Source organism: Hyperoodon ampullatus, assembly GCF_949752795.1.
Source record: "Hyperoodon ampullatus genome assembly, chromosome: 7".
Classification (NCBI taxonomy): Eukaryota; Metazoa; Chordata; class Mammalia; order Artiodactyla; family Ziphiidae; genus Hyperoodon; species Hyperoodon ampullatus.
In genome coordinates, this window is record NC_136920.1 from 5,005,992 (window position 1) to 5,032,578 (window position 26,587).

The 26,587-nt window shown below is 51.1% G+C and overlaps 1 protein-coding gene across 1 annotated transcript in view; it reads right to left on the reverse strand.

Moving 5' to 3' along the window:
* Positions 1–355: 355 nt before the first annotated feature.
* NAP1L4 (nucleosome assembly protein 1 like 4) overlaps positions 356–26,587 on the reverse strand; it is a 43,694-nt gene continuing 17,462 nt past the window's right edge. Inside the window, exons 5-14 of the mRNA XM_079708076.1 lie at positions 24,834–24,920; positions 23,239–23,370; positions 19,045–19,116; positions 14,431–14,570; positions 13,077–13,222; positions 10,760–10,782; positions 10,212–10,331; positions 7,334–7,363; positions 6,835–6,891; positions 356–1,424 (exon numbers count right to left, since the gene is read on the reverse strand). Of these exons, the coding sequence (XP_079564202.1) occupies positions 1,386–1,424; positions 6,835–6,891; positions 7,334–7,363; positions 10,212–10,331; positions 10,760–10,782; positions 13,077–13,222; positions 14,431–14,570; positions 19,045–19,116; positions 23,239–23,370; positions 24,834–24,920 (846 nt within the window). The 3' untranslated portion in view covers positions 356–1,385. The remainder of the gene's footprint in view (positions 1,425–6,834; positions 6,892–7,333; positions 7,364–10,211; positions 10,332–10,759; positions 10,783–13,076; positions 13,223–14,430; positions 14,571–19,044; positions 19,117–23,238; positions 23,371–24,833; positions 24,921–26,587) is intronic.

Consider the following 26,587-nt stretch of genomic DNA (forward strand, 5'->3'; position numbering starts at 1 on the left):
CCATGGCGCAGCAAGTGTCCCTCCTGGAACCTTCTCATCAGAAAGGCCCAGCCCCGCACACGTGGAGAAACGACTCTCTGCTGGGGGGAGGAGCAGACGCTCTCTCGGGGCAGCAGAGGGCCCACCCAGGGACCCCCACCCCGACGGTGAAATGGGCCTGCAGCCCTAACTCAAGATGGGCTTTAAAGCCTCAAAATTAAAACAGAAGACCAGGAGACGGGAAGTCCTGGACCTGCCCACGCCCGGGGCTCCAGAAACCCGGTCCGGGAGATTGCGCAACCATATCCGAGCCCCACCCGCCCCAAGTGCCCCAACCCGCCAGGCCTCCTGCAATGAAGACACACACAGCACTGGGTTCGCAGTTCACAACTTTAATAGAATATTCTAACTAGTCTGTACAAATTGAAAACACTGTATTCAGTTACAAATGTATCATAAGTAAGGCTGAGCACTCTACAGCCGGGCCACAGCGTGGATGCCCCTGGGGCCAGAGGTCACACACTCCACACCCACATTCCAGCCAAGAACGGGTCGCTCGGAACCCAGGGCTTTTAAGACAAGGTGAATGTGAGGCTGAGAAATGGGAGCTACCGAGAAAGCAAGACATTTGACACACTACGTGGGAAAGCTGTATTTTCCTGCCCGAGCCCCTCCCCGTGAAGCCTGGCAAACCCTGGCTCTGCCCATAGCCCCACCCCCGTCCTCAGCGCCAAGCGTGGTCCGTGCGTCCCGAGAACCAGCCCTGGCCCACGGCTGGCGGGAGGGAGGGCCTTCTTCCATGCGGGCGGACCACCAACTCTTGCTCGGGGCACCGGGTCTCTGGTGCCCACAGGGTCTCATAAACTCGAAGGACAGCTCATGTCCCAAGCCCTCACAAGCGTGAGAGAGAAATAAATACGAGATGAACCACAAAAGCTCGCGCCTCAGGCTCAGCGGGCGCCGCAACCCTCACCCCAGCCCCGAAGGAAATAAAACCCAAGAGCAAGCAGGATGAGACATGGCGCCGACCCCGCGGCTCCCCAGGGACACCTGGGAACTGCGTGTGGGCTTCTTCCAACGAAACAGGAATCCTGTCTGACGGCGGGAGGGGTGAACTGGCTCTACACGCCCTGGAACTGCACCCTGGACAGGTGCCCCGGCTCAAGTGATACACCCCCGCCCCGCCTTCTGCGAGGCCCTCCCCTAGGCAGGGCTGGGCGGGCCCACTGAGCCACACCCAAGGCCGTAGAGGGTGCTGGAATTAAACCTCCTGTTTCTGAAATGCAGCTGAGTTGCCACTGTACAGGTTAAGCAAAATAATAAAGTAAAAGTAAAAGTGAAAGTGAAAATCATGCACTTGAAAACAAGTTAGGCGTAAGCACGTGTCCACACGAGCGAGCGGCGCCTCACTGCTGCTTGCACTCCGAGGGCTGGCTGGCCTCCTTCTGTCAACGAGAGAGAACAAGACTTGTAGAGAACCAAGCAATTCCATCAACCAGGCATCTCCAACCAACAACGAAAACAAAGACTCAAGTATTCACTTGCTCTTACTGAAAACATGGCCACTACAAATATACTTTAAAAATAGTAACAGATAAGCAGCTAACTTCCCAGAAACAAGGTCACAGCGGGGCTGCCTCTTTCTGTATAAAGACCTTCTAATTCTCAGCAGGAGGGTCTCGGGGTGAGGGAGGTCCTCGGGTGGCAGACAGTAATTAAACACACAGCAGTGCCCTGGTCCCAAAGCTGGCCGGCGCCTCAGCTCTGGGGTGAGCACGCGGGGAACAGCGCTGGCTCCCCTCCATCCCTGAGGTGAACAAGGCTCCCGGCGCTGCCTGGAGCACACCTGCCCCCGGGCCGGGGCCTGAAGCAAAGCCTCTCCTGCACTGGCCTGTGGCGCCCTGACAAAGGACGAGAGGCCACTAAGAACTCCACAGCCAGGCCCTAGTCCTCCCAGGAGCACCCTTGGTTGGGAATTCCGTCCTTTCAGAGAAGGCGCGAGCGAGACGAGGAGCAGACGCACTTCCGTGTGGTCTGGCAGCTGCATCTCATGCCGCTGAAACCCACTTAGCGATCCCATGAATTCTGTGTGGAGGCCAACAGCAGCCTGAGAGACAGGTTAACGATTTCACCAGTACTTCTTAGCAGATGAATTTACTCGCCAGTAACCTATGATCCTGGCTGCGAAGATGACAGATTACTCTGAATACAACTTGGCATGTCTACGGAGTCTTAAGAAAAACCCGCACCACACAGTTCACAAGAACCATCTGGGACAACACAACTGACACTTTGCATGGAATAAGCTGGGCTACAGTTCATTCCTTGGGAAACCACACCTAAGGGATGAAAAAGATGATGTGTAAAGGGTGCATAAAGACAAAACAATAATCTGGGGCCCTGGGCTAAGCTCCTTGTTTGTAAGTGTAATAGCACAGGGACAAGCTGGGACTTCCAGGTCTGGCCCGGGTCTCGGTCCAGCACTGCCCAGCACTGGGCTAATGGCACCGGCCCATCACACGCTCACCGGAAACACTGCCGAAGAAAGAGCCTGGGCACCAAAACAAATACCCCGACCAGAAATCCTAGTTGAAAGAGACCAAACTCTGTGGTCTCAAGAGGAGACCTGGAGGTGGCCCAGACTGTGGGATCAGGGGGATCAGACGCCGGCCCCAGACTCCCTGGGGAGGTGCAAGGTGCCCCAGGACTGGGACAGCACTGGCAGGGGCTGGGGCAGGGGTGTGCAGCCTTTTGTGGACGGGGGAGAAGTGTGTGGGTTTCCATAACTGGATCTACAGAAAGGAAGGAGGTGAGAGAAGCTGAAGCTGAGGGAGTGGGACGGTGTCGCGGCTGTGGTATGGCAGGCGGGCAGGCGGCACAGGGTGGCGGACTTGCTGCTCTACATCCTTCTGGGTAAATACATACGCAGGACGTATGGGACGCCATGAATGCAGAGCGGCACACAGTTTACAATGTGCTGTCTCAGTGACATCACATCTATCTTTAACCAGGAGAAGGCATCAATCACCTGTCTGTTTACAACGAACTCCTTCCTCGGGTGCTGAAGACTGCTAGAGGGAAGGGTCCTCCCCAAAACCAAGACCAGGACGGGCTGTTGTGAGGGTGGGAGCCGGGTGGGGCCCTTGTGTTTAGACAAGAGGCAGAAGGTGGGGCTTGCCAGGCAGCAGAGGGCTGGGCTGCCACCAGCATCCCGCCTCCCGAGGGCCATGTTCAGCCCAGCCCTGGGCCAGCATCCCTGCACGTGCGCGCACACACACAACACACACACACGCACACACACACCACATATCACACGCACGCACACGCACACACACCCCCCCCACGACTCCCGGGCTGTGGCACCAGTGCAGGAGCCTGGAGCCACACATGTGAGCTTCGTCACCGGGACACCACAGTTTTGGCCCGTGACAGATGGCAGAGCAACACTGCACTAAACCCGAGCGCCCTCTGCCACACGGCACGAAGCTGTTGGAAGCCCAGTCTCTCACGCTGCCGGTCGTCAAGTGACAGGAGTCAGTGCTTCAAAGGCACAAACAGTCAACACCCTGTCTGGTGGGGGCGGGCACTGAAAAGAAGGGCTTTCACTGCGGGCAGCAAGCACACGCCACCACCATGGCCTCAGGGCTGGGGGCCTGAGGCCCGAGGCCTGAGCGCCTGCCCGACAGCCCATGACACGACCCCCTCTGCGGGGCACCTGACCACAGAGGCGAGACGGCACAGCTGTGGTTCTGCCACCGAAGAGCCCTCCTCGCCCAGAGGTACCGGCTGGACCGTTTATGGACGCTTTGCAGTCACTGGCAGGGTGGGGAGCAGTGGGGCTTCGGGCCAAACCGGCCTGGCTGACACATTCTTCAGACACACAGGGCAGCAGGAGTCAGACAGTGAGCAGATACAATTTTAAACGATCAGATCTGACCCTTTAAAACAGAAAAGCTCCCAGGTGTACATTCACTTCATCTAATTAAAATGCTTCCTTTAGCCCAAGTCTGCCCACCTGCCCGTTAGTCTTCTAAGAAAGCCAGCCACCTGAGTAAGACAGGAAGGCGATGCAGACGGACCCTCGAAGGCACGGGGCTAACAGACCCCCAGACCACGGCTCTGCGGTGCGGAGACACAGCTCTGCTCTCCCAGGAGCCGCTCCCACACCGCTGGCCTGCTTAGCTCAACGCAGGCAGCCCCTGCTCTCTCCTAGATGCTAACACCGCCGCCCTGGCTTCTCACAGGCTCTCCCGTTCGCACTTTCCTCCCTTGCCCCACAAAAGCCGACGGTGTCGTAAGAGAGAGGGACTTCATGACTGGGGCAGAGCTACGGGGACCCATGACCCCCAGAGGGGGGACAGGGCAGCTCCTGGGACTTGCAACGCTCACTTGGATCTACAACAGGTCCTTTTCTTATTCGAGCAGCACACTCCTCAGCAACCTTGACAGCACTTACTAACGCTGATGTGAAACTGGTGCCAGCAGCTTCTGAGACAGAAGATCCCGGCATACTAAAGTTACCCCTTTATTACCTATTGGTCTGCATAGCACCTGAATTTAAAAAGTATAAACAATCAACAGACACACGTCAAGAAGAATCACAGCAGGCAGCAGACCTCGTCCTGCTGAGGCCAGCATGGCTGGGGGACCTGTGCGTCCTGGTCCCAGGGCCCTCTCGTTCTGTCCTCTTCCCGGGTGGCGGGGGCGGGGAGGGGTGTGGCAGCCCCATCATCAACAAAGCTTTCACACCAGTTACATCTCTGCTACTTGGTCAGCGACAAACACTGGGCTCAGCAAGTAGGAGCCAGATGTGGTTTCTGTCGGTTTTAAAAGCACACACGACAGACACCTGCACAAAAACACTGCTCTTCAGAAAGCCCCTGTCCAGGCCAGCACGTGCTGAGTGCGCCCGGACGCTCTACCGAGTCACAACAACATGGCATTGCTACAAAGCACAGACCAGAAGTTTGGAAGTTAGGAATGAATGGAATTCCACCTTACCTAGAAACGTATGAATGATTAACAGACAAAAATTACACCTAAATGGGGAAAAAAATTGAAAGGAACTGTCAGCATGGAAGAAAATGAAATGCACAAAATTATACAGGAGGAAAGAGCCACAATTTCTCATGATACAAAGGGCTGCAAAAATTTCGACCTTGAGATGGGAAACCTCAACACCCAGATCTGTACCTTTAATACCCCAACCCTTCTTCCTGATCTTCCTTTGCTTGTACAGACTGTGATGTGACTGCGCCCTCTGAGGAGCTGCACACGGAGGAACAAAAGTGTCACGTCACGACCCCAGAGGACAGGACTCGGGCATTTCGACTGCACGTGGCTGACCGAGGGGCCCTCCTCAGGCACCTCGCCCACTCCCAACCAACACAACAGACCAAAGGCTTCACGCAGGCTTAGTACTGACATGTCTCTACTTTCTGTTAAGCTATCTGTGATCACTTGGTGAGAATGCTCTTCTAGAAAACCCAGACGTGAGAGGAGACAGAAGGTTTGGCAAGGGGAGAGAGAGGACGGACAACAGGAGGAAACAACAAGAAATGGGGAACAGAGCAGCCGCTGTCAGTGAGACAAGCGACCAGAGACAGGGCACTTGAGTCCAGCAGTGGACACAGTAACCAGCCATCTCTGCTCTAGAAACCCCACCGTGAACGTGTGCATCAGTGCCCCCCGAGCGCAGAACAGCCAGATACAAACACCTGGGACCGGGCACGGCATGGTTCTATTATTACCTGACAGCGAAGGGCGATCCACTCAAGGCAGGGCCCTGGGCTCGCAGCTCAGGAACTGAGCACAGGTGCGCTGTCCATATGGCGACGCCCCAACGGACAGGCTGGCTTTGAAAACATGAACATGCCCGAGCCCACTCCCAGAGCAGTATCTATACGGCACACTGAGGATTTAAACCCACCACGAATTCTTCCCCAGAGGAACTGCTGCTGTAAGCATGCATTCATAGGAACATCTGGTGCTATAAAGTGATCAGACCCAGCTACACAATGACAGCTTAGTGCACGGTCCACTTCGGGCACAACGGGGGTAAACAAACAAACAAACAACGTCTACTTAAATAGAGATAAAGATTCTACAATGCCAAGTAGTGTTAGTATTCTGACAGCCCGTGATACATTTGGTCCTAAGAGGCAGGTGAACTATAAATTTCACGTGCGCAATTACAGCTTCAGGACAGAGTTACAACAGTTCTGTATTTAAAACATGTGTCAAGTGGCAAGTCCCTGATGTACGCTCATCTGAGACCGTAAGTAAAAACTCAGGCGTAAAATTAATGGGACTGCCCACTCATCCTAATTGGTTGTTTTGTTTTTGCAAAGCTTCCTAATTTATTTCAAATTATCTGAGCTATCGAGACATGTCATTTGAGTATTCTCAGCCCATGTACAATTGTAAAATTATGCCTACAACTCCATTATCCTATCATTAACAAAACAAAACAAGCCCCCCACCAAGTCCCGTCTCTGTACCTTTTCCAAAAACAAACACACAAAACAAAAAAGTTTATTCATGTTGTCAGTTAAATCATTATCTTAAAAGAATTAAAGATCTGGAATGTAAAGCTGCTCCACTGACAAGTTTATATAAATAAGATATAGCTTGGGAAAGCATTGGAAAGCAGTTTAGTATTCATACTTAACACTAAAATTATATACCAGGTGTCTAAATAGCTCCTCATTCAAGTATTTTTCTGGTACACTTTAACTTTCCTAATTAGAGAATGACAGGTACATATTCGTAACACCACTACCTCAAAGTGGGGAACATGTTTTAAAAGGTCAACAGTGTAGCATACACAGGTGTGGGAAGCCCCAAATAACTAACCTTGGGGTTAATTTCGGCATCGTCCTCATCTTCTCCCTCCTCGTCACCTTCTAATTCCTGCATTAAAAGGAGTGAGAGCTAGTTGAACAGACAGGACTTAAGTTCTTGTGGATCCACCAGCCACAAACAGAGCAATACTCTGATTCTGAAGGAAATCAATTACAATCATTGCTAGACATACTTCTTTAAATCCCCTCCTTTGGACACTTCTTGTTCTAGCAGATAACCCCGAAATAAACATATTGCTGAAAAAGTGGATTGTTTGCTAAATGGTTATTTTCTAAGATGCATTTTCATAAGCCAATTGCAGGGTCAAACTGGACACTGCTACCCATATGCCGTGTCTTTCCGTAGTATTCAATAGGGCTGAAAGCTTCAAAGGCAGCTTCCCACGAGACGAGTCTAAAGTGGTCCCCTGACTTCATAATCTCCATCCACTCAAGCAGAGAAGGCCTAAAGCAACCTCGGGGAATGATGTCTCACGTAAACCATGTCTTACCTCCTCCTCTCCTTCCTCACCTTCTTCAAACTGAAAAGAAAGAAAACAGGTTTTTAGGGTTTTTTGGGTTTTTTTTCTGGTACGCGGGCCTCTCACTGTTGTGGCCTCTCCCCTTGCGGAGCACAGGCTCCGGACGCGCAGGCTCAGCGGCCATGGCTCACGGGCCCAGCCGCTCTGCGGCACGTGGGATCTTCCCGGACCGGGGCACAAACACGTGTCCCCTGCATCGGCAGGCGGACTCTCAATCACTGCGCCACCAGGGAAGCCCGTTTTTAGGTTTTATAAAGCGTGATGGCAACCTGAGCCAGACCCAGCCCGTCAAGCGCCCACACGGGTAGGGCCTAAGGAGAGTGGGAAGTGGCCTGGCCTCTGAGCAGAGGCCAGTCTGCCGCCGGCACCTCTGCTCCAAGCCAGGGCCAGAACTGTGGGGTCGCTTGCTCACAAGTCCTGCCGTGTTAATAGGATACCAAGTATCTGAAAACCACTCAAAACGAAGACTATGGACGGGGACGGGGTGAAGAAAGGAAACCGTTGGCTTGGGTGTGCGCTGGGTCCAACTGGGAAACTGGCTGATCTAAGCAAACCAGTAGCGTATTTTTATCACGTACTGGACTTTCAATGTCATTTTATAACTCGGACAAGGGGAAATCTTTAATCTGTATTTAGAAATGTAATAAAATCTTGGTGTTTAATCTTTAAAATAAGTCAGAAAAAGTGTGCATGGGAGAAACTCCAACACTGTAGCTGAATGAATGTCTCAATCCAATGTCTTGTGTGTCCAAAGACACTGCCGGCCAGGCCCTCAGCCAGGTCCCGGATATCAGACTGCTACCAAAAGCCAAACAAAACTAAACAACCCTTGTCCCTGGTGGCTGCATCGACACAGACACACGAAGATTCAGCAAGCTTTCTCTTATAACCCTTTCTTCTTGGAGCCCCCCGCCCCCCCACCCCACTCGTCAGCAGCAACTCAAAGGGAACTCAGAAGACCACAGTGCGGGCAGGGCCTGGTGCGGTCGGCCTGGGATCTGACCATGTCTTGGCACCTTTTCCTCCAGGCCTCTGACAAAGAAGACCTTTCAGTGTCTTGCAGCCGACAAGACTCTCACTGCAGCATTTCAGGTCGCACTGGAACCAGCCTCACACAGGCTCAAGTGCCCATTTTCTGAGGTTCTAAGTCCATCATTTCACCCTGGGCCCATTTTCTGAGCGAGCTCTGTGCGGGCATCTCACACTCGGGCAGAGCGGAGGCTCCAGAGTGGGGTGTGCAGCCCGTGTGACGAGTGAGGTGACCCACATGAGTGTGGAAGACAAAACCAGGACTCCTCCGCCCACTTCACCCCAGAACGATGCCCAGTGTCCACATCAACCCTAGCGTGTCAGAGGTCAGTGCACTCATCTCTGTCCCAGCACCACTGAGCCTCCTCTGCCAGGAGCCTGAGGAGCAGCTGGAGTGACGACCACCAGCCCCGGTTCACGCGTGGGAACCAGCAAAGCTGGGGCTCCAGCAGACGCAGGCTGACGTGAGCCCCTGGACCACACGGCGCACCTGCAGTACCTGCACCCGCGGTACCTGCACCAAAGGCATGATGAATGAACATGGACACGGATGTTACAGGCAAACACACTGTACTGCTCACCAGGAGTTGCTATGCTGCCTCTACTGTAAATAAATACATACGCGCTGCGTAATTCAGTTTTTAAACTGACGGGTGTATGATCAAAAAGGTCTGAGAGCACTGGTCTAGAGATGAGTCTCCCGTTGTGTGTAGCCACTAGAGCTTTCTTGGTCAAATCAGATAAATCTAAACCCTGGCTCCTCAGTTGCCAAGGGCCGCACCTTAAATCTTCCAGCGTTGTGTGGTGCCAGCCCTGCTGCAGCAGATGGGGCAGAGGACAGCTCCCTCATCACAGAAGGTGCTGCTGGACAGCGCTGGTCCAGAATGTGCTGCATAACCAGCATTTCCTAAAACTTCAGTCTGAGCAACTACCTGAGCGCTAAGATGACCCCAAACTGCGCTGTGCTGTGTGTGTCCGTGTTCCTGGATTCCCACAAGTACCTCCCAGCCCGGGGATGGACAGACCGCACCTGAGAAGCTCACCAGTGTCAGGCGATGTAGCCAGTACGCCCTGGGCTGGCCCACTCCCGCCGCGTGGGGGCCTTCAGCACAAAGGAGGGCACGAAGCAGCTCGGACCTGCCCAGCAGCCACAACAGACCTCACCAGAAAGGAACCTCAGAGCACTCAACACAAGGGAGCAAACAGCATCTAAGCACCCTTCCAGCAACACGCCACAGGACAGACCTTTATCTCCACACAACAAGAGGGCTCGCGGCAACCGGGCCTTGGTCACGATGGAAAACCATTTCAGGTGACAGCCTGGGGCAGCTGGCCAGGCTGTGCTCAGGGGTCCTGCTCCCAAGTTCTGACTGTGGGAGGGTGAGTTCCTTCAAGCAGAGGGGAAGGTGGCCTGCGCAGCCGGGCTGTTTTTCTGTGGAGCGTGGGGTTCTATTCCTTTGGGGTCGATATGCCACATGCTAGCACGACTCGGCTCTGCTGGCCATCGCTTGGTGAACAGGAGTTTCCTCATGTTCAGAAGTCACCCAAAGCCACAGACCTTGTGTGCAGCAGCGAACCCCTGGGTCCTTAGAGGACATTCTGAAACAAGTCACTGGCCGGGCCCACGTGGGCGTGTGGTGCTCAGATGCCTCAGAAAGACCTGCTTCTCCAGCCTCTGCTATCTCCCTGCCCAGTCTATTTCCTCCAAACTCCAGAGGGCAGTACCCCGTGGACCTGGTGGAGGATGTCATGAAAATCTCGGCTGGGCTTCCCAAGCCAGCACCCGCGCTGACCCCAGCGGCTCCCACAGGCCACCTACGTTGTCGTCGTCCTCTATGGCCTCCCCCGTGAAATAGAGTACAGCGCGCGGCACGATCCGCTCACGGAAGAAGTGTCCAATTTCAAAGTCGGAGGCTAACGTGAATTCGGAGTCTTCGTCCTGCGGGGAAGAGCGAAGTGCTAACTTGCTTCAGTGGGTAAACAGCACATCCCCTTGCCCATGCCTGACCCCCCACTTCCAGTGACTCGGCTTATAAAGCACCCAGTGCGGGCACTGCTGAGTGACAGGCATCTCTGAGGTTAGGCCACGTTAAAGGAACCCTTGCAGCCAAATGGCAGGAAAGCGTAGGGCCCAGAGGGGTCGCACAGGGCCACATGTGCGAGGGGGTGAGGTTCAAGGACACGCATGCCCTCAGGTCCACCCACGGAACGTGCGCTTCTATCCCCCCACCACGGTGCAGTGAATACAAATTCACCCTTGGTTTTTAGATAGTAAGAACAGATTAAAAAGAAAGTAGCAAACTACTCAGGAAATAAGGACCTTAACAGCAAAACAACATACTTTTTTGATAATGACACACATCTTACCAGTGATTCTCCATCCCCTGATGCTAGAAAAAAAGACAAAACACATCTGCATTATATCGACAACCAAAACCTTCTAAAGCCCACACAGGACGCTCAGCTGACAAATAAAATGGAACATTTCACTAGAAATCGCCTAAGCGTTGTGCCTCCCCATGGCCGGCTTCCCCCCTCCCCCGCCTGCCGCAGGCTGAAGCTGGCCCCAGCACCGCCAGGCCCCCTTCCCTCCCCCCACCCCCAATCAAGGGCCAAAGGCTGGTACCCAGTGATGCTCACAGGCCCAGCTGGAGAAGGCTACTTTCAGAAGAGAATTTACAGACATTTAAAGCATCAGCAGATGGAAAGGTGCACCGGCTGCCCAGACTGTGGCCTTTCAGGGCATTTGTGTTTTAAGCGGAGTTTTAACTCGTGTCCTACAAAACTACAAGTGACGTTTCGGTAGAGAAACAGGAAGCGCTTTAAGGCTGCGAGTCCTCAGTGTGACTGAGGCGCTGCAGCTCAGCTGGGATGAGGCTGCACACCTGGCTGCTTGCAAAGGGGAAGGAGGGAGCAGTGCGGAGCCGCTCCTCCTGCAAAGACTGCAGCACGCAGGACGACGTTACTCACCGACACCCACAGCAGAGGCCCGCGCTCCACACAAAAGGTGAGCTGAGATTCTGTTCCAGCACCCACGGCCCTACAGACCTTGGTGCCGAACTACAGCCCAACACGGAACCAAGGAAACAGACTTAAAACCACGCTCAGTGAAGCCCAGTGACGCTTCGCCAGGCGTCGCGTCCCCTTTGCCGGGCTCACCCTGCCTTTGTGTCTTCCCTGTCGCCCCTCTGCTGCAAGGTCTGTCTCCGTGGCCAGCACAGAGAGGGGCAAGTGCCATCTCAGCCACGGCGGAGCAGGTGCTGGCGTGAGCACCCCTCCCTGTGGGCGGTCGGGGGCCCAGGCCTCGGCGTGTAAGAGTCCCACCTGCTGTTTAAGATGCAGGTTCGGGGACTCTAGACTCAGGGACAGCAATCACAAGGACTTCCTCACTTGACTTCTGGACCAGTTTTGTAGGATTAAAGCCAAACAGGGTGCTGGACTAGCCATCTTTTATTTCCTTCATTTCAAAAAGCATTTCAGCAGTTCTGGTTTTTTTCCTTGACCACTCCATCACCCCTCCCCCACTGTCATCCTCTATTCCTTTTCACAGAGCATATCACTTGATATTACGTTTATTCAATTACTTTAAAAATAGTGATATACCATAAAATTCACCCACTTTAACTATACAATCCAATGACTTCTCATACATTTTTAGACTTGTGCAACCACACAATACAGTTTTAGAACCCCCCAAATCACCCCCAAATTCTTGAGTCCACTTGATTCCATTTTAATTGTTATTAATTATTTAAAACTTCCAAAAAAGCCACTGAATTTAGGAATCAAAGCTCCTTTGCTTCATGGTGAATTCACACAGGAAGCCTCCCATATGTCCATGTGAGGCTCTGAAAGGGATCGTCCCAAAAAAGGAAATTTAAGAACTACATTTATGGCTGTTCTTGTCCCCAAAACTGATATACATTGGCATCTTCCAGGTTCAAAGACAAGTCACAGAAAATAGCCACAACAGTGAGAAACAATGGACTGAATGGTGATGGGCAGCTTGGTAACTCGGCACGAGGGTCAGAGTCAAGAGGGAAGCCACCCCGTGGCCCCCGACAAACAACCCAAAGGGCCACCAATTACCTAGATCACAGCTGGCATTTATTTCCAACTGTTTTTTGCCCACGGAAAATAAAGAGAAAATGTTTTCCCCTCATATCCATGTTTTAACGCTGCCAGCGGGTCTGGTCTTCGAATTCTCAGGATTAGGAAATTATGTGAAGACTTCCAAGTAATTTTCCTCAACACCAGCAGCTGAGTCATTACTACACTTCCATCTCTCTTTTACTGGGGCGTGGGAGCAGGGAGCAGAGAACAAGCGTCCAAGCTATGATTCTGTCCTAAGTCTGTGTTTGTCACAATATGTAAGTTCCCAAACTCCTTGTGCTCTATACCAAGGCTCGAAGAAAAAACCAAAAACCCACCTGAGAGGGAGGGGTGGGCCGACGACCTGCAGGAGTGTGAGCAGAGCAGCCATGCGGACCCCTCCCCCCGGGGGCGGGGGCATGCAGCTCCCGACAGCCACCCCGGGCTCACCCTCCTGCCAGGACAGGCACCGGTGGGCCCGCCCGCACAACCACGGCTCCGCCCCCCAACGCTCGCCAGAGGACCAGGACCGACTTCCTGATGTTAACAGTCCTTCTGTGTGTAACTTGGAGTCACAACCCAGCCCACTCACCTTTCAGCGGATTGAAGAAGTTGAAAAAGGAATCGTTGGGGACTTGTTTGGTGATTGTTCTGACGGTGCCTCGGCCCTTATGTTTCTGCTTTTTCTTGATGGTTTTGACTGTTACATTTTTTCCTTTCTTCCAGTCAATGGTACACCTACAGGGACAAGACCGTGATCACGGGGGTACACACTCCATGAGAAAAACTGGTCACACGTGTGCCCAGTAAGCAAATCGCAGCTCTGTGCTTAACCCCAAAACAACTTAACAACCTGCGAGCAAGCACTCGGCACACGGTGAGCTCACGCGAAGGCCAGTGAAGGCGGAGGGCCCCGCCAGGCAGGCTGTCAGCGCGGCAGCTCCCGCAGCTGCACAGCTTTAGCCCCCAGATGTTTCGCAGGGGTCCTCCAACGTCCTTCCTGTGACCAGGCCGCTCAAGGGCTTGTCACCTGCTGCCCCTTCACAGACCCCACAGCGCACAGGAAGCCACCCGCTCAGGCGCCTGAATTCTCAAGACGACTAACTAAGCGAGCGGGACAAGTTGGAGAAAGCAAGCAGGTGGCTACCGCAAACACTGGTGACCAGAGCAAGACACAAGTGCTCCAAGTGTGCTGAGCGGCCCCTGGTGGGGACCGCGCTCTGAATCACCCTGGACCAACAGGTAAGCCCTGGCGGTGTCTGAATAGTGTCTGCTCAAGGACATGCCTGGAAAGGCAGGCCTTCTCACCCGATGGCCTGGCCGTGGGAAACAATCTGCATTACTCTGGCCATTTCAGTCTAGCAGGATTTTAACAGAGTTCTGTATTACTCACACAGGGAGATTCATCAGGATAAGAACTTGGTTCAGTGAATAAGGATAATTGTTTCAAAAAAGAATAAAACAATTTCCCAAACCATCTCAAACCAACCAAGAGGAGTGAACTCCAAGCCACTCTCCTTGGTGGTCCACAGGCTGCAATCACCAAGGCGCTCAGTCCTGAGGCCAACCACACTCATGCTGCCTCGCCGAGGCCAGCGCTGTCCTGTACTGACTCATTCATTCACTCAACAAATACCTGCTGAGAGGAATTTATTAGTTCAATGATCACTGCTTCACTTAAGGTGACTGGAGATCCCAATGCCCTCATTAAAACGAGGAAATCGGGCCACTAACCCAAACCCTGGCCCATGTAACCACATGATACATTTCCCAGCGCCAGCCATCATATTCCCAGAGAGACTCTTTAATTTACATCTTTGTCTTTTGGGCTTTTAAACAGATTAAAGGCTTTCTGCTTTATTCCTAACTTCCATCTTACTTGTAAAGTTGTAAAACCATCTCCTGCTTTTGTTTCAGAAAAAGAAGTTGAAATGGCATTTCCTTACCCGTCACAGTCAACTATTTCAGGACCTTCAAAAGAAAAGGGATCGGCCTTATCTGGCTCTGACTTCATCTTGTACGTTTTTGTCAGGACTGAATTGGTAAAGTAGTCGTTGGGTTCAAAGTGGAACTCTAATACAAAAGACTGGAAAAAAAGACAAAAACTGGGCTAAGCACCACTTAAAATCTATGAATGACTAGCACCCGACTTTATGAATCACACGGTGCTTACTGGAACCCAGCTCTTCCTTAAGCATGACACCACAGGCAGAAACCATGACTGAAAAGCTCAACAGGTATTGCCACATAAGAACCTGTTGACTGCGAAACCACCAGCACAAAGTTAAAGCACAGCGGCAGGCGGGCCAATACCCATCACCCTTAGGGCCCCTGCCACCTCCCCTCCCAGGGAGGACAAGCTCTCCTGAGGTGTGGCTTCTCCCTGCTGCCCCACCCTCCCTTCCCCAAGAGCACAGCAGGGTGGGGGGGTCTGGAGGCAGAAGGCGGCAGCAGAGCCCTGTCCCCCTCTCCTTTCTCTTGGGCAGAGCAGCTCCTTCTCTGCCGCGCAGCGAAAGGGCCAAGACTCCACGTGGGGAGAGAAGGGGAGGCACTGCCTGGGCCTCTTCAAACCGCACCAAGGACAAGTTCACCCTTCACCCCCAAAGCACTCTTCAGACCTAGAGACACGCATGGGAGGAATGGACAAAGGGGTGTACAGAGCAGCGGTAACAAATCAGAAGATATTCGTGTGCAAAGTAACAAAATAAATGAAAAATAAAATGAGACGCCCCCTTTCTGGGCAAAATGTCCAAAGAACACACGGTACTGGCAAGTGTCTTGGGAAGCCAGGGGCTCATACACTGTGAAGGGCTTTGTGAAGGGCAACTTGGCAACATAAAAAAATTAAGAAAATAAAAAACATTCTGCGACCCAATAATTCTGTCTTGAGGAATGCGTCCTATTTCAGAAAGATACCTGGATGGATGCAGCAGTGTGTGCAAAGATACTGACCTCAGCCCTTCTGACTAGACAACCTGGGGGAAGTAAATAACAGAGACAGTCTAAAGGACCGGCTCTGGGTCTGGACAGCCTGTCTGTCAGCGCTGTGTGATTCTGGGAAGCTATCCGGCGTCCCTGTGCTTTCGCTTCCTCACCTGCAAACTGGAATGAATACCCCTTTCTTTCCAGGAGCTCACCCGAGGATCAGTCTACGGCAGCGCTCAGAGCAGGGCCAGGTTCACAGGCGTCACCTGCTAAACGTCAGCTCTTTCTATCTTTATTGTGATGGTACAACCATCAGATGAGAAAAAAATTAAGAAGACTAAAAACAAGCCACTTCCACAAGGGCAAGTGAAATAAGAAGTCTCCCAAGAGGGGGATGAGGAAGAGAAGGGCCACAAGGGCCTGGGAAGTACAGACACAAGTGGCCAAGAGGACCGGAGGCAGTCCTGTCAGTGTTCAGAAGGGACGGCAGGGATCTGGCCAGGTCTCCGCTGACCCCTGCCAGCGTGGTGTGGGCTGGAGGGGAAGGGAGGTCAACAGCCACAAGTCACTAGTCTGGCAAAACCAAAGTGCAGCGAGGACAGGAAGGCAGCTGTGGGGAATCAGAACATCGGTGGAATCCTTCTCCATGGCTCTCCTGAACCTGACCCCAGACCCCATAAACCCCATCTTTATCTTGGACTTCAGTCAGTGGAGACGGCTATTACTTGAGAACTGTTGAGGGTGGTGACCACAGGTGTGGATGACCCACCCTGGGGACTGGGCTGGGCTAACGAATGGCACTGTTCTATTCCGTCCTTCATTACGTCCATATAGATATGGACAGAATTATTTATTTTCCTCCTCTCTCTCTCCCCCACTTCCTTCTCCTGCCATTTCTCCAAACCAAGGGTGCTACTTCCTTTCTTCATATTTTCCTACTTTTCCTTCTTTCCCTAGGCCTCTGTTTAGTCAAGAACGAGTCAAACTCAACTGGGGATGATTTAAAGAAAGTATCTAACAGTCCAACAGAAAAGGGTCCAAGGACGGAGCGACCTCATTCACACCCCCCTACAGCCAAGTCAGCCATGAACATATGACAAATGCCCAGCCACACTCGCAATTAAGTGTAAAGTTCCATCTCTTCTGCCCAGCAAAGTAAACATGGCTGCTACTGTCTTTGCCGACACTTGTGCTGAAAAGAGGGGAGGTGGTCCCCAGGCAACACTGCCCATGTGGTCAAAGCAGACAACTCAAATCCAGGCAAACGCCATACGGGGATTCTCTGTACTGTTGCTGCAGTGCTGCTCTATTTTGAAATTATTTCAAAATAGAAAGAAAAAATGTTATTATTACAAAAAGAAAAGTGTAAAAAGATTACTACTAGCATCATCAGGAGTGTAAATTGAACCACCTTTGGGCCTTATAAAGGTTTGTCTCCTTCGACCCAGTAATTACACTAAAAGGAACCTAAACTGAGGAAATCATCAGAAATTTAAACAACAGCTTGGGGCACAAGTAAGCTGATCATAATGCAACAATTTATAACGGGGTGGTGGTGGCAGTGGCATATTCTGGAGAATGTTGAACCTTTTTATAGCCAACAAATGCAGCAACTATTTTCCACCCCGTAGGGCCTACACGAGTTGAAGAGAGCAGTGCAACACTGTCCACACACAGGGATTCCACTTTACTGAGGTACAAACATGGTGACCCTGGAGAGTGTCCCTGGGGAGGGGCAAACGCCCTGGCTGTGTTTCACTCTGAAGTAAGGTGGTTTCATTTTTAGATATTTTACTTATTTATTTGTTGATTGATTGATTGATTGCTGCGTTGGGTCTCTGCTGCTGTGCGGGTTTTCTCTAGTTGTGGCGAGCGGGGGCTGCTCTTTGTTGCGGTGCGTGGGCTTCTCATTGCGGTGGCTTCTCTTGCTGCGGAGCATGGGCTCTAGGCGCACAGGCTTCAGTAGTTGTGGCACATGAGCACAGCAGTTGTGGCTCACGGGCTCTAGAACTCAGGTTCAGTAGTTGTGGCACACGGGCTTAGTTGCTCCGCGGCATGTGGGATCCTCTCGGACCAGGGCTCGAACCTGTGTACCCTGCACTGGCAGGCAGGGAAGCCCCCATTTCATAATAATTTTTAAAAGGGCAGAGACTATGGGTAAATTCACTAAGCTGCTGATAGTTATCTCTAAAAGACAGAGAGCAGAGCGTCCTGTACACTTCTCTGTACTTTCTAAGTTTTCTTATACAAGCACATATGACTTTCACAATGGCTTACAGTCTACGACAGCTAGGGCTCAAGCCTGTCTATGAGCCACGGAAGAGACCGAGGAAAATATAAGACAGATGGGTTGAGGAAGAAAGGGAATGGACCAAGGAAATCATCAAACAGGTGTGTGTGTGTGCGCGCGCGCACACACACACACACACACACAGAGGGAAAGAGAATTCACACCCATCACAGCAAACTACAGCACTCTGCCACAGGAGGCCTCTAGGGGATGCTGTGGCCAAGCCTCGCACAGGTGAGGAGTGATCACTGGGAAGAAACTGACAAGAGGAAGGCACTGCAATAACCTGGGTGCGGTAGGAAAGAAGGGGCTCCCTCAGCTACCAGAGTGACTCCCAACCTGTGAGCAGGCATCACTCCAGCTGGTGCCCACACCCCACCTGCAGAGGGATGTGTGAATGTCACCTCCAGAGTGCAGCAGACCAGGAAAGGGACAGATACAGGTGTGTGTGCCCCCACGCCTTGCCCCCAGCAGGTATCACCCGCAGGCCAGGGTAGAGGGAATCCCGCTCACACTGCTCTGTGGTGGGGAAGTGGGAAGAGACCGGGCCTCAGCCCCACGGCCCTCAGGCACTGTGCCTTCAAGACCTGAAACCAAGAGCCACCAGGCAGGCGGTCAGTTGTGTGGTGCTGGAATTGCTGTGGCACTGGAATGGAACCCACCAGCCACAGGCAGACCGGGAGGTCACGAACAGTGCTCCCCGAGGACCCCAGCTCAGGCATCACCGTCTCAAGGCTGCTTCACAGAAAAGGACAGGCTGGCTTAGGTCAAACTCCCCTCACTAACTGGCAGGCAGCCTACGAGAGCAAGTATTCTGGAAAGATGTGTTTCAAGACAAATCAAAGAGCAGGGAAACATTTTTTCAGTCTTATCTATCTGCAGTGATTCTTAAAGGTAAAACCTAGTACATTTCCTTCACTAGTATCTTGGATTTCTGTTAAAGTGCTGCTTATATTTGAATACGTACCAACCATCCTTTGCAGCCTATTTTACATACATTCCACCCCACAAACCTGGGAGACGCTTAGAAGGATGACATCACCCCATCTGACAGAGGAAACAAACTAGCCCAGAAACCACAGCATGGCACAGTGGACGCCACGTCCAAGGTGTCCCCTCCTGCGCCTGACTCCTGCGCCTGCCCCCGAGCAGCTGGTGGGCTGAGTTACTGTCCGGCTGTGCACACTGCCGGGTGAGGCCCAGGGATGCAATGTGAGAATACGCGTCTCACTCCAGTCACCCAACAAGTGAGTGGCCGGGTGTGGATTTCTGGCTCCAAGCCCTTTACCCTTAGTGGCCTGACCCTTTCTGACACCAGCCAGGAGTTCAAACAATCAGTACTCACCATAGGCTGTCCAGGGTCTGAAAATCTCACTTTGATGTCCTGCAGGTGTTTCAGGATTGGCTCATCATATTCCTAACCATAAAGAGAAGAAAAGAAAGTTCTGGTGAGCTTTTACAGACAACACACATGTTCTCACTGAGTCACTGTTGCATCTACTCCTAGATACTGGATAATTAGCCCTGTTGGAACTCTGTCCTTGTCACTCCCAGGAAGCCACCCAAATCTGTTCAGTCACTAGCAGTCTTAGGGTGGCAGCAATGAGGTGCCACCTTTGTCTGGCACGGAGCACTGGTAACCACCAATGCCAAGCCAGAAGGGTATCGCGCTCATTGCCAGGGGCAAGAGCCCTGACTGATTTCACAGCCCCACCAGCTGCCAGTATAGACGGGGTCAAAAATGCCATCAATTAAGACTGCTGGTCCTCAGCATCTCCTAAGAGACAGAATCAGAAGAAATGCCTGGACAAGCTATTGATCTTGGCAGCCAATTCCCCCTGCTTAGGGCACCTGGTGATAAATATCCCAAATCCAACGACACACACAGTCAAGGACACTCACAAAGCAAGCCTGAGACCTAACGGCAGGCACTATGGAACAGCTCCTAACGACGGCTCTGTGCCTTTACGAGTCATCGTTATGCAAACACAGAGTTCACCAGGGCCTGTCATTTGAGAAAGGCCAACTGAGAAAAACTCAGAAAAAAAAAAAATCACAGGACCTGAAACCCAGTGACCACATACTCACGAGAGGTGCTTTATTTGTGAAACAGTCACCTCACCCTGGAAGTCTGGGGACTGGACCAAAAGGATTTCCTGAGGTTCCGCTGAGCCTGATAACTACCAACTTCCCAATTTTAAATTCTTTCTACATCACAGGCCTCGTTTAATGCACTTCACTTTACTGTGCTTCACAGATATTTTGGTGGGTTTTTTGGTTTCTTTTTGTTTTTGTTTTGTTCTTGTTGCAAATTGAAGGTTTATGACAACCCTGCATTGTCAGACGATGGTTAGGATTTTTTAGCAATGAAGTATTTTTAAATTAAGGTACGTACATTTTTGAGACATAATGCTATCGCACACGTAATAGATTACAGTATAGCGTAAACCTAACTTTTATGACGCACCAGGGAACCAAAAAATTCATGTGACTCACTTTAATGCTACATTCACTTTATTGCAGGGGTCTGGAACCAAACCCACAATGTCTCCGAGGTCTGCCTGCATAGAACAAACCAAAAAAAAAAGCAGTAACAAAGGCACCTTCCAAGTCTCTAGACAAAAAGTTAAGTCCAAAGCAGTTTCCAAAGAAGGCCACATCAGTCTGAGATGTCAAATCCTAAATTCTAGAACCAGAAAACACTTGGCTCCAAGATCACGTGTATCACTGACTGAGCACGTATGCCTAGTTCTAGAATCGCCAAGGCGAATGTATCACCAGTATGTTTTCCAAATACGCCGCACTGGGATCTTCAAGCTCACTGCAGTCAAGCTAGCAGCACCCACTGACACCACCCCAGAGCCAGGAGATGGCCATTATGTTCTTGATCTCTTCCAACAGCCTCATGCCTTGAGGGCCAAGGACCTTCTATGGCCCAGACCACAACGGAAAGCCCTAAGTTAGCAGGCTCAAAACTCAGGGCCAACAGTGGAAGCAACTCAGGGACTGATTTAAAGCTGCTCTCCCTAAATTTCAAAACTCTGCTTTTGGACCTATCTTGGCCACCACCAACAGAGAACCCAAGGACCTACAGCCAAACCCACCTTTGGGATTTGATGTCTGACCAAAATGGAACCTACTACCATTACTTGCTTCGGGTTATAAACGGCCCAAACCACATTTCATCACTCTCTGCATACTAAATGAGGACTCAAAAAATGACATGTCTTTTTACAACTGTAAGACAAAAAGCAGCGAGACACTCTGTGACATAAATACTGAAGCACTGACACTAAGACAGAGGTGTTGGGAGAACGGAAGAGACACCTCATTCAAGTACAGCTGACTGTACTTGAAACCAAAGAAATGCTACAGACAAAGCAGCAGCGCCATCCCTGGGTTACTAACTGGCTGGCCAGGCAACACCAGGAGCCAGGTCTCCCAATCAAGTCGCCTAACCGGCACCAAAAAGCCTACCTCAAGACACCCCTGCCACCACTCACAGTGCGCCCCCAACCTGCAGCACGGGCATCACCTGGGGGACACACCAGAAACGAAGATCCTCAGGCCCCACCCAGACCTACTGACTCAGAGCCTGCACTTCCACGAGACGTCCCAGTGACAGGTACACACACCCTTCTCCATGTGCTCTGCCGGCATGGGGATTTTCAACCCTTGGGGTACATCGGAATCATCAGAGAGCTTCTACAAACACCTCAAACTCTCGCTGACCTGTGGGTGGGGAGGCACTGATGCTGCTATTTAGTTTTGTTTTTTTTGTTTTTTTTTTTTCCGATACGCGGGCCTCTCACTGTTGTGGCCTCTCCCATTGCGGAGCACAGGCTCCAGATGCGCAGGCTCAACGGCCATGGCTCACGGGCCTAGCCGCTCCGCGGCATGTGGGATCTTCCCGGACCGGGGCACGAACCCGTGTCCCCTGCATCGGCAGGCAGACTCCCAACCACTGCGCCACCAGGGAAGCCCTGCTATTTAGTTTTAAAAGTTGCCCAAGTGACTAACGTACAGGCAGGGTGAGAATCTGGTTCTAGCATATATTACTCAATTTTCCCAATAAATTTCTGGCTCATGGCGTTCTAGTCTTCTAGTATTCTTGGTCTAGTGTACTTTCTTTCTTTTCTTTTTTTTTTGGCCACGCCGCTCAGCTTATGGGATCTTAGTTCCCGAACCAAGGACTGAACCCAGGCCCTGGCAGTAAAAGTGCCAAGTCCTAACCACTGGAACGCCGGGAATTCCCAATGGTCTAGTATTCTTAAACCGCACCTTTTCATATGAGACGATAAAACACAGGCTATTGTTAAGTCATGTATTTTAAATGTTCCCCCCGTCTGGAAGGGGAGTAAGAAACGCATCCCCTCTACCTTTTCTTCAGTTCTGGCTTACAGATAAGCACTGAACAAGGCAGGCAGCAGACGTAGCAACGCAGCAACTCTCCAGAACCATTGTAACTGCAGCTGTGAAACCTCTGCAAACTGCAGTAGAGCGAGCTAGCTGCATGCCACCTGTGGCCGTGTTCTGATATAAAAGCACTGTGCTGACCCATCTGGAATAAGCCCAAATGCAGAGATGGCCCCCTCTGTGGGCTTCTGAGCAGTATCTATTTCTGAATTCTGGAAACTTCTACCATAACTGAGCTCAGGCAAAGTCACATTTGTTACCTTTTAATTGGTTCACCATTTCATTAGAGAAAGCTCAACAAGGCAAGACAAAGAAAGTTTGACCATTCCCATTTAAAAAAAAAAAAAAAAAGACGTTTTCGGGCTACCCTGGTGGCGCAGTGGTTGAGAGTCTGCCTGCCGATGCAGGGGATATGGGTTCGTGCCCCGGTCCGGGAGGATCCCACATGCCGCGGAGAGGCTGGGCCCGTGAGCCATGGCCGCTAAGCCTGCGCGTCCGGAGCCTGTTGCTCCGCAACAGGAGAGGCCACAACAGTGAGAGGCCCGCGTGTGGCAAAAAAAAAGACTTTTTCAAGGAAAATGATTAGAATTTATTAGCAACTTGTTAAATATTTGTACAACTAGCAAGGCGGCACAACAGGCCCATTTCAAATTCCAAAAATCAATCAAAACAGAAGACTGCGTGCCAGTGAGCGTGAGCCTGTGTGTAAACGCACTCATGGGTACACGTGTACACACACACGCACACACACTTCACCACTCAGTATCAACTCCTCCACTCCCGCCCCTTGTCCTCATGCGTCTCGCTTGTCCACATCACTGTGAGGTAGAGAAGGGTCTGGAATCTGTTAACAAGCTTCCTGGGGTGAGACAACAGACACTTTACAGGAGACAAAGTGACCCTAAGCTCGGCTGAGGTTCCGTGTGGCAGGCCTTTCCTTGAGGGCCGCTACACGAGGGCACACGGGGGCTCCAGCTGCAGCCAGGCCTCCTGGGGACCCTGACTCCTCTGAGTTACACAGAAGGCGCCTTTCCACCCACAAACAACAACTGCTAGACATGCTGTTGAAAGTTCACAAATAAATAATGTCTTCTATAAAGTGGGAATGTGCCTGTGTGCTTACCTGAACTAATTCACTTAGCATATCTACATTTCTGAAGATGGTAAACCAGAACTCTGGAATTCCTTTTGGGTTTGGCTCTTCTGCTGCTGCTGCTTCTTTTTCTGCTATGACTGCTTTATTTTTTATGTCTCCCTAGAAAAATAAAGATGCAAAATTGGATACTTATCATGAAGCAACAACTTTACAAATAACTGAATGGCTTAATACAGACCATATTTTCAGAATCCCATGTAAACTTCTATCAAAAACCCTTGCTCTTTGAAACTGCATCTCCAAGACCACTGTGCCCATCACAATTTCCAACGTCTCTGAGGAACAAAGCATTTAAGGCATTCCAGCCAGATGTAACTCCATGATGTAATTTTAGATCAAGGGGAAAAGAGCTGAAGAGCTGATACAATGCCCCCGACTTGGGGAAGGCTGTCCAGCACTGGCTCGCTGTCCATCCTGGGATAACCACCAGGGGGATACTCCAGGATCTCCAGCAACAAGAAACTGCCCCGCAAGCTGCATGTCCAATGATACGGAGATGTCGGGACAGAGGCACCATGCAAACATCAGGGGGGTGACGAGGAAGGCGATGTGGCCACGAGGAGGGTAGTCTTTTCTAACATCACAGGCCTGACATGTGATTCTTAGGAGGACATGATCACAAGGGGCTTTTTAAGTTAACAAGGGCAGATTTTCCTCGCACAATGAAGAACTGATTCACAACTATACTGATCCACAGGCATGGCTTCAACTACGCCAGATTCTACATGTTTTTAAAATATCAGAAAGATATATAGCTACCAAAAGTAACATACACTTAAAAAAACAAAAACAAAAAACCCCCAGAAGTTTATACTCTAGGATAGAAAAGCCACTCCCAAATGTAAAATCAGGTCAACAAAGTTTACCTTGTCACGTTGGGACTTTCCGTGGCACTGGAATGATACCCGTCACCAAGAAAACGCTGCAAGCAGGTGATGGACAGGGCACATCACCAAAAGGACCATTTACCAATGTAAAGTGGCGAGATGCACTGGGGCTACTTCACTGTCACTGCTGGTCCCCGAGCAGGATGGCATGGATGTTTCCAGTATGCTCTCCCCACCACAGCCCACCCTCTAGTACCTGCCCTTCTAGACACAGCTGTGCTCTCCCTCGTGGGTCTTTGCTTTCTCTCGACTAAGACTTTTTCTGATGTTTTAATCTCCACTCCCCTGATCCCTCATCTCACTGTACCACTGTGCAGAGGTGCCACAGACGGCTGAGAAAGGGGACTGTGTCTGGCTCACCACATTAACTAACACAACCAAGCTGTCCGGTTTCACTGTCATAAAGAAATCTAAACACCCAACCTAAGGCTGAAGCCGCACCTACTGTTAGGAGCTCTTTCCTTTGTGAAAGAACACCATCAAATTTCTTTTTTTTCCCCACCAGCTGCGCTGCACGGGATCTCAGTTCCCCAGACCAGGGATTTCAGGGATTTAACCCAGGCCACGGCAGTGAAAGCGCAAAATCCTAACCACTAGATCACCACCCCAAACCATCTTATTTCTAACAGCATTAAAACAGAACACAAGTGGCGCTCATTAAAAAAAAAAACTTACGGCCAATTTGTCCTCCTCTTCATTTTCACTGTGCCATTCGGATTCTGCATCTGTCGGCTCAGCATCACCAGTGATGAATTCCCTTCTCTAAGTAAAAACAAGATCTTCTTACCGTTACATTCAGTTACTCAAAAACTTGAGAGTAAAGACAGTGAACTTGTAAATAATGTGTATAAAAAGACTGAAAACTGGGTGCTTTTATAGCTTAAGATTCTAAGTTTTGAGGCTTAAAGAATAACATTCAGGGAGACCTTCAAGATGGCAGAGGAGTAAGATGTGGAGATCACCTTCCCCCCCACAAAGACATCAAAAATACATCTACGTATGGAACAACTCCTACAGAACACCTACTGAACGCTGGCAGAAGACCTCAGACTTCCCAAAAGGCAAGAAACTCCCCACGTACCTGGGTAGGGCAAAAGAAAAAAAGAAAAAACACAGACCAAAGGATAGGGACGGGACCTGCACCTCTGGGAGGGAGCTGTAAAGGAGGAAAGGTTTCCACACACTAAGAGCCCCTTCACGGGCAGAGACAGGGGGTGGGCAGGGGGAAGCTTCAGAGCCACGGAGGAGAGTGCAGCAACAGGGGTGCAGAGAGCCAAGCGGAGAGATTCCCCGCACAGAGGATCGGTGCCGACCAGCACTCACCAGCCCGAGAGGCTTGTCTGCTCACCGCCGGACGGGTGGGGGCTGGGAGGTCAGATCCCAGGGAGAGGACTGAGGTTGGCTGCATGAACACAGCCTGAAGGGGGTTAGTGCGCCACAGCTAGCCAGGAGGGAGTCCGAGAAAAAGCCTGGACCTGCCTAAGAGGCAAGAGACTATTGTTTCGGGGTGCGCGAGGAGAGGGGATTCAGAGCACCGCCTAAACGAGCTCCAGAGACGGGTGCGAGCCGCGGCTATCTGCGCGGACCCCCGAGACGGGCGTGGGATGCAAACGCTGCTGCTGCCACCAAGAAGCCTGTGTGCAAGCACAGGTCACTATCCACACCGCCCCTCCTGGGAGCCTGTGCAGCCCGCCACTGTCAGGGTCCTGTGATCCAGGGACAACTTCCCCGGGAGAACACACGGCATGCCTCAGGCTGTTGTAATGTCACGACGGCCTCTGCCGCTGCAGGCTCACCCCACATTCCGTACCCCTCCCTCCCCCCAGCCTGAGTGAGCCAGAGCCCCCAAATCAGCTGCTCCTTTAACCCTGTCCTGTTATGACCGATACACCTTCAGGCGACCTATATGCAGAAGTGGGGCTGATACAAAGCTGAACCCCGGGAGCTGTGCGAACAGAGAAGAGAAAGGGAAATCTCTTCCAGCAGCCTCAGAAGCAGCAGATTAAATCTCCACAATCAACTTGATGTACCCTGCATCTGTGGAATACCTGAACAGACAACAAATCATCCCAAAATTGAGGCGATGGACTTTGAGAGCAACTGTACACTTGGGGTTTGCTTTCTGCATCTAATTTGTTTCTGGTTTTATGTTTATCTTAGTTTACTATTTAGAGTTTATTATCACTGGTAGATTTGTTTATTCATTTGGTTGCTGTCTTCCTTCTTTTTTAATATATGTAGATATATATATATATTTTTCCTTTTTCTCCTCTTGTGAGTGTGTATGTGTATGCTTCTTTGTGTGATTTTGTCTGTATAGCTTTGCTTTTACCATCTGTCCTAGGGTTCTGTCTGTCCTTTTTTTTTTTTTTTTTTTTAAGTATAGATTTTAGCACTTGCTATCATTGGTAGATTTGTTTTTTGGTTAG